This window comes from Lathyrus oleraceus, chromosome 2, assembly GCF_024323335.1.
Source record: "Lathyrus oleraceus cultivar Zhongwan6 chromosome 2, CAAS_Psat_ZW6_1.0, whole genome shotgun sequence".
NCBI lineage: Eukaryota > Viridiplantae > Streptophyta > Magnoliopsida > Fabales > Fabaceae > Lathyrus > Lathyrus oleraceus.
Genome location: NC_066580.1, coordinates 460,784,885 through 460,793,506, shown reverse-complemented (window position 1 = coordinate 460,793,506; position 8,622 = coordinate 460,784,885). Strand labels below are relative to the sequence as shown.

General features: G+C 37.6%; 1 protein-coding gene across 1 annotated transcript; it reads right to left on the bottom strand.

Annotated features, from left to right (window-relative positions):
• Positions 1–3,605: 3,605 nt before the first annotated feature.
• LOC127123732 (uncharacterized) lies at positions 3,606–4,361 on the bottom strand. The gene has a single exon (XM_051053932.1). The coding sequence runs from the start codon at positions 4,359–4,361 to the stop codon at positions 3,606–3,608; it is 756 nt and encodes a 251-aa protein (XP_050909889.1).
• Between the last annotated feature and the right edge of the window lie 4,261 nt (positions 4,362–8,622).

The window sequence follows — 8,622 nt, the reverse complement described above, 5'->3', positions numbered from 1 at the left end:
GGGCCTCTCTCATTTGAGCCTACAGGTCCACAAAAATCAGGTTATAAATTCAGAGTTTCAGTGAAACAAAAGGCCATTCTATTCCCATTACCCTGGCAGGGAAAAAGATAGTGAGAGAAGAGCTAACAGAGTTCAAAGCAACCTCCAGAGACTGAAGGGAACTCATCTGCAAAGAACCAATTCCCTCTCATATAAACCCTAAGAGTGCTTTGCAAACCCAACCGAGCAATTCAATTTCATTCGATCTCTCCAGTCAGGTTTGCCTTATTCCCATTACTTTATGCTTTTAATTTGAATGCTCTGAATGTATGAGGTATTATGGGTGAATTTGATACCCTTTTGATGCATGTGTTTGACAAGAGGTTTAGGCCTCCTACCCTTGGTTGCTTTTTGTGAGCTTTTTGTGAATTTTAATGGCATGATTCATGTGGTTACATTTTGATTTGGGGGCAACTCTTGATTACCCTATCCTGTTTGCTCTAACCTGTTTTGTGTTTGTTATGGCATTGTTTTCTCCTAATTCCGTCATATTACTCTAACCTGTTTGTTGAGTTTTTGTGAGGGCTCACATACTCTTGCAGGGATAGCTTGCTTGGTGTTCCACTTTATTTGTGGGGTACCACCTGGAGGTCTATTCCGATTACCTGTACTGACTCGCTTTCTTTGATGGTGTTTAGCTTGGAAGAGTCTTTGGGTTTCTTATTTATCTAATTGCTGTTACTTCGGATCTTTATCTGTACGGTAGATCTCTCAATCCCTTTACTTTTTCTGCATGTTACCGATTTCTTAGGTTTCGTATAGCCTCTCGTGGCATGTCATTTAAGGTAGCGCGGTTCCTTCATCTAGGACTGCCTTTTTGCATGAACATCCCGAAACACCCCAAACTCATTGATTTTTCTTCTCCTAAGAACACGTTATCTCCTTCTACTACAGGCGAGTAAGTCTCCAAAGGTCGAGCATCCGGTAGATTGCGTAGTAACGTCGTTCATCCCAACCTTTACCCCATAGGTTGTCGAACTACGTTTTGCTCTGATTTTCATCCCAGATGAGATACGTAGGCATAAGACGCGATGTCTTAGCGAGCACACTCCTCTTTAACCCATAGGTAGCCGAGCTACGAAGACTCTGATTCTCAGATTCAGATGAGATACGTATGCAGTGGATGCGACGTCCGTGCGAGTAATTTTCTTTTGACCCTTCTTTTAGTAAGTAGTACATTAGATAAACATACACGCTTTTCTCATCCCTTCAATCATGTTTGCACAAATAAATTTTCAAAAAAAAAACAACAACCTTTGCAACAAATGTGAAAAGGGCTCCCTAGGAGTACCTAGGATGCTTTGGGTGCCTAACACCTTCCCATTGCATAACCAACCCCCTTACCCAGATCTCTGACATTTTTACTAGTTTTTGATTCGATAAAACTTTTAGGTTTTTGTTCGCTTTCTAACCATTCCTTTGGGTAAATAGAAGTGCGGTGGCGACTCGACTTGTATGATTTACCTTGGATTTAGTCAATATCTCTAATGGTAACGAATACCCCGCTACAGTTGGAAATTAATTAATGAAATAAATTTCAATGAATGATGTTCAATTTCTCGGTCAAAGTATTGAAAGTGGTTGAAGAAGCTTTATTACAATGTCTAGCATGCATGGGACAAGGAAATTAAGGAATTGATGGCACAACAACACAACAACGTGAACATAAGGATTGAAGGAGTGACTGGTGCCATTTTGTGTGTGTGTGGTGGGCGCCACAGTGTGCAAATGGGCACCACAGCCTGTGTGTGGCAGGCGCCACATGCAATGTTGTGTGTTCCCATGTATTCCCTTTTTGACCCTGCATTTATTTCTTTGACCACAACTTTTGCATGTGAATTTTAATTGACCACTATTTAATAATAATTGTAATATTAGGTGAAATAAAAACAAGATACATAGAAGTAAGAATTAAAATAGGATATGGTAGAATGAAATTAAAACATAAAATCGAAAAAGAAAAGAATGAGGAAGATAGGAAAGAATAATATAATTCGTCTGCTAGATCAAAATGAAATAATTAAAAATTCCCAATGTGTAAAAACAACAATAAAATTTCAAACATGAAAATAAAATCTAAAATCAATGTCAGTAAATCGGTAATATTCATATAAATTAGCCATTACAACGACTGCTGGCAGGAGGAGCAAACGAGTAGAAGTGCTGGTAAATGTGATCCAGGTTCTCTGTCACTACATCCATAAAGTCGTGGAAGTCCACGCGCAAAATTGCTCAACTCCCCTCTCAGATTGGCAATGTCGGTCTGGACAACATCGATGGCAGTAGCATATGGTAGGAGGTGCATTAGGTATAGCTGAGACGTGTGATTCAACGCCAGAGAGAAAGGTATCATAGTGGTCCTAGATTTGGGGTGTCTCTGGAGGAGAAGGTGGTGCATCTGGTGGTCCATCCAAATCATAGAGCCAGTTGTTCATATCATGTCCACTCATCCTATGGTCTGGCAGGGTAAACAGGTGTACTACTTGGCGGTTAATTAGAAATTCAAACACATCCGGGTCTAGGTTCCTAATGATACTAGTGTTGAAACAGAATTGGATGTTCATTGGTCGTATAAGTATGATAAGTGGATGTTTCAGTCCAATGGCATTTGCGATCATGGTCACTAAGCCCCCTACTAAGATTGGTCCATGGTTATCTTGCGCTATACGGTCCAAATTAGCTATCATAAATGTAGCGGTGTTAACAGGACAGGCCTGTGATGCACAATACATTATAAAAAGCTCGTCTTTGGACACATAGGTTATGTTCTATTCCTTTCCAAATAGGGTGTGAGCTTGGATCTTATGAAAGTAACGAATGGCAGGGTTGTGGATATTCTCAGAATACATGAGATCCGACTCGGGATGGTTGTTTCCTGTGATGCTACCCCAAAAGTAATCTAATTCAAGGTCTACAAGCCTATCTTCCTGGGTAATGGTAAAGGTATCAGGACCATTAGGGAATCCTAGGAGTTCAGCTATTTCTCTATGAGTGTAGTGATACTCAATATCGAATAACCTAAAAGTGATAAGGCCTTTGTTAAATCCCATACCATGGTTTGGTAGGTAAACTAGGGAGCTTAGGAATTTTAAAGTTAACCTACGGTAGGAACTAAATTTTCTTTTGATAGCAAAGGTGTCCCAACCTATTTGGTTAATTAGGAACATAACACTGTCCCTTATACCTAACTTGGTCATAGTACGTCCATCTGGGTATATGGTTAGTGCCATTTCTCTCTGAGCTAGGGCCTCAAAACGTCTCCTTAGACCTCTGCCTCTAAAGGCTATATCCATGTTATCTACTTATTGCATCGTGATGGTCAGTAGCTAGATAAATTTAAGTAGATAATATCATTCAGTTAGTAATGGTTAACAATAAAGAAAAATACCGATTGACTTTATGAAAAATAAGAAAGAAAAAATGGATAGATAAAAAAATTGACATTAATAAAATAGGAAATATTCACTATGTTTTACGTGGATAGCGCAACGACTCAGGAGTGTAAGTACTCATGGTGGTTCTTTCGAGGATGAATCATCGGCCAAACTTTTAATTATCCTCGATTTTCATGGCCACTTATCAAGCCATCTCTCATATCCATCACCTTTTCTTATTTTTCTTCTGCGAGGTAGTTTATCCTTCTGAACTCGTGGTGGTGGTTCTACCTCTATCCTGAGAGCTAGCTTTTCAGGTTTGGGTTCAATTTTTTCATCCACTACCTCAAAGTCTAACTTGCCCCTTTTAATACTAATGAGTTCCCTAGTTTCACGGTCTTCTAATTTTCTCTTCTTATTCAGGATCTCAAATAAAGGTGCATTGGTGTGGATATTTTCCAATAGCTCCTCATACCTTTCGGATTTGGGGTCTACCTTAACTTCCACAGACCTTCGTGGGAAAGGAATCGGTGACTTATAGGGAGGAGGGACAACACATGGTGCTTCTTTCTCTACCTCTTCGACAACCTCTATTTCGGGTGGTGTCAGTGGATCTTTCTCAATCTCTACTCTTTTCTCACCTGGACCCTCCTTATTATCACTCTCCTTAGGATTTTCGGTAAATTTTTCACTGGTGATTGTTACAACATCCGCATGTTTCTCAGGGAATGGTCCTAGAGGTGTCTGCGCAAGCAGGGAGATTTGAGTCTCCAATGCCTCATTGTGAGTGACGAGGGACTCAACCACAATGTTTAGTTGCCTAAGGGTTTCATTGGTATAGAGACTTTGTTTTCTAAATTCTTCATTCTGAAGAGTTTGTGTAGCCACAAAGCGTTCCATCATAGATTCTATCCTAAATTGAGTTTGCGTCGCAATGAAATCCTCCATTAATATTTCTAGGTCGGATTTATAGGAATCTTGCGATTCCTTAAAATAGTGGGAGTGATAATCGTAGACAAAAATTTGGGTGATACATAGTAATAGAGAAAATAGTGCCTTAGTCTATACTGGGCAACACTGGAGTTATGATATTGACTAAATTAGTCTCCGACAGCGGTGCCAAAAACTTGATCGCTTGACTTAGTAAATCTATGGGAATCGTGACTGCAACTACACAGTCGTATCATGTAGTTTCAAAGATTATCGAATCCAAAGTACTAATAATCGAACGTACCGTTATCTGATGTTACTATGTAAATCTAAGATCGAGGATCTTTCTAAGAGTGGAGGGATGGAGAGAAATTACTATAACGTAAATAGAATATTAATAAATATATTTCATAAAGGGATATCGGTATGTAACGCATTAAACTTCGGGGATTCCATAGATAGTTGGTGTAATCTTAAGGATCAAAATATTCTTTAGTAGAAATTATTTATAAAAAGGACTTTGTCTCACACTCTCATTTTTATTGACTCGGACCATACTCTTAAACCAGAATGCTTGCCTCTCGCGGTCTCATTTTGAATTTAAAAGTAATTTTTGAATATAAATAAAGTCTAATTAATCCTAAAGCGCTCTCGCTGTGTTTAGGATTAATGCCTAGTTTCAGCTATCCGGTTAAAATCTCAAACTCCCGTTCTTATTGACCGTAACCTTTGTTTGCTTTGTACTCTCGTACGAAAAACAGTTTTTGAATAAAACAAGAAACTAAAACCCGAAAATAATATTTTATAAAAGCCAACACCAATTATTTACGAATCCCGTCGTTTCGACGGTCTTTACATACCGATACCTATGGTTTTAGCCGAACATGGATCCGGTAACAGACATGATATTCAGATAATTAAGCATACAATAAGACATAAGTAATTAAAATGACAATTAAAATAAAACCTGAAATATAAATTGAGAACTTGGAATGAATACTGATTCTTCAAATTAAACAATGCCGACACGCTTTGGCAATCGAGTACACAGTTATAATCAAATTCAAATACTTAAACAATAATTGCAACAGTCCCCGATGTGGAGAATCTATTGCTTTTACAAGGTAGGAAACTACCTAAGAAAAATCTAACAACAAGAATATGACTGGAAAAATGCACCACCGTCCGTAAAAACTAACTTTCCCCATATACTCCCCACTCTCCTTAAAAGTAGCCTTGGATATCTACTAGTGGGGAGTGATTGGTTGAAAAAGTAAGAGACGGTCGTGGTGAAAAGAGTGGAGAAGAATAAGGAGGACCGGGTTGATGGCGGCTGCCACAACCCTAATATGGTCCATGTGGCGGGTGCCATATTGTGTGAGGTGGGCGCCACCTTCATGAAGTGTGGTAGACGCCACCTTCATATAGTGTGGTGGGAGCCACCACTTCTTAAGGCCTTGTGGCGGGCGCCACACATCCAAGTGGTGGGTGCCACCATCATGAAATATGGTGGACGCCACCTTCATGTAGTGTGGTGGGCGCCACCACTTCCTAAGGCCTTGTGGCGGACGCCACACATCCAAGTGGTGGGCGCCACCATTCATTTGGTGTGGTGGGCGCTATGCTTCCAAGTGTGATGGGCGCCACCATTCCTATTTTTGCTCCATTTTCTTCTCTTTTTCTTTCCTTTTTGCTATTTTCCTCTTTACTTGCCTATACATCTCTTATTCGATAAATACCTGAAATAAACATATAATACGGCGTAATACTATGGAAAATCAAGTAAAAAGCAATGCCTATTAAGTCAAATATGCGATACGTTTTCGCGTTATCAAAATACATCCTTAAAGTGCTCAAAGGAAATGGGTAATGAGCTTAACAAGAGTAGAGTCTTGTCTCCGTCATCAATCTTCACCTTAATATTCTCCACTATGATTTTGTTCTCAACCATTTATAACAAGTAGAATTATTATTTCAGACACAACCTGTGAGACAAAGACTTGGTCATATATGATGATTCAAAATTTGCTCATATTGAAGCCATAATTTTCTCCCTGACGACTTCCCTTAGAACTTTATCCCCGAGGTACAAGATAATGGAACTCCTGACCTTATCCACCATCTCGATCTTCTTAGTCTGTATTAGGCACGCAGACATCAAAACCTCACCCTTCAATGCTTTAATACACTTCTCTTGAGTTATCATTTCTTACATCTCCATGATAAGGGCCAAATTGTGTTGATTATTTGTATAAACTAGTGACACTTATTAGCTTAACTCATTGGATTTGCAAGTCAATCGCTCAACTTTTGTGTAAATATAAAAATATCATTCATCATGTAAATTTTATGAAGTTTAATAAAAAAATTCAATTTATTTTGTATTTTTGTTGCATTGGAGGAGCCTTTAAAGTTAAAAGGCAAAATAATGACTTCAACATGCAATTTTAGATCAAAATCATGCATGTAGGTGGGGCTAAGCGCGGTCATAGCGCAACCCAATTTTTTTTGGACAGGAGATACCGCGCTAAGCGCGGTCTAGTGGCGTTAAGCACCACTTAAGACGATTTGATAAGTCTTGTCCTTTAGTCGCGCTAAGCGCAATCTGCGTTTTTGTGTTTGTATAAAAGCTCTCTCAATAGTAGAATTGGAGCTGGATATATATCAATACTCAGAGAAACGCATAAATCGTAGAATCGGAGATGGATATATATCAATACTCGGAAAATCATTATTGATGCTCATTTATATCTTCTCTTTTATTATGAGTCAAACTACCATGATGATGTGTAGCTAACTCCTTTGTGTCTGAATTAAATATAATTAACCATACTCATATGTATTTCTTTTGATCCTTGTTATATGAACTAGTTATGAATCAAGATAGATGTATCTTTATTTACATGTTTTATTTTATGGTTATAAATCCTTTGTGTCTAGACATATATTTGGGGTTTGATATTCACTAGTATTAAATCTTAATGTTATTGTATTGCTTAATCGGTTGAGAGATCATCGATTAAACAATACGGTAAATTCCACAATATCGGTTAGACATAAGTGGTGTTAAAGAGTGATATGTGATTATAGTGATTGATAACGATGTTCATATACTAGATTGGTTGAAAACATATGAAAAAGGTTAATGAAATGTAATTCTGACATATTTCTTTATCCGTTAATTTCCAATTCATTTATCATTGTTACATTTTATAGCAATTGTTTCTTTTCACAATCAAAAACCTTTTAAATTTATTCTTACAACAATATTAACTGTGAAATGACAATGATATCGCACTAATCCCTATGTAGACGATACAAAAGTACTTACCCTATCTAAGAAATTTCAACAAAATGGCGCCGTTGTCAGAGATTTGCGATTAAATATTGCAAGCATAACAACAGTTTATCTTATTTTAAGTAATTTTGTACTATTATAAACTATCTTATTTATTATCCCTCGTGTTTGTTCATTTGTGTGGTTATAATTTCAGAACTCTATTTATGCAAGGAAAGTTACTGAAAGATCAACTTCTTTTTGATCTTGAGATTGGAAGAACAACTCAGAAACTCAATAGCAAAACCAGAAAGAGAAAGTAACTAGCCAAACAAAGAAACCAACGTGAAGGAACTTCTAATTCTACTTCTTCAATAACTCATCTTATTTAAGAAACTATGGGTGAACCAATAGTCATAAGAGGGCCTTGTTTCAACAACCCAAGAAGAAATGCTCATATTGTCAGACCCGTATAAAATGAGAGAAATCCAAAAATGAAGACCATATTGTTACAAATCTTGTATGCATATCCTTTTACCGGGCTTGACCATGAAGATCCATATACTCATCTTACCAAGTTCTATGAGATTGCCGGTATGCTTATAGCTCTAGAAGCAGAAGAATAACAGGTGTTCATGATATTGTTTCCTCATTCATTGATTTAGAAAGCAAAAGAGTGGTATCTTGATCAACCAACTCTGACTATGACATTTTGGAATATACTTGAGGAAAATTTCTTTATAGGTTCTTTCCACACAAAAAATTATGGAGGCCAAAACCACAATTGTTATGTTTTCTCAAGGTTCAATTGAATCTCTTTGTGAAACATGGGAGCGATACAAGTCAATGTTGAGAAGATGTCATAACCATGGTTTTTATGATCTTACTCAAATTCATATCATCCACAATGGACTTCACCGCAACCAAAACTTCTTTTGGATGCAACTACATGTGGTTCTTTAATGCCTAAGAGTGAAGAACATGTAGTGGCTATTATTGATC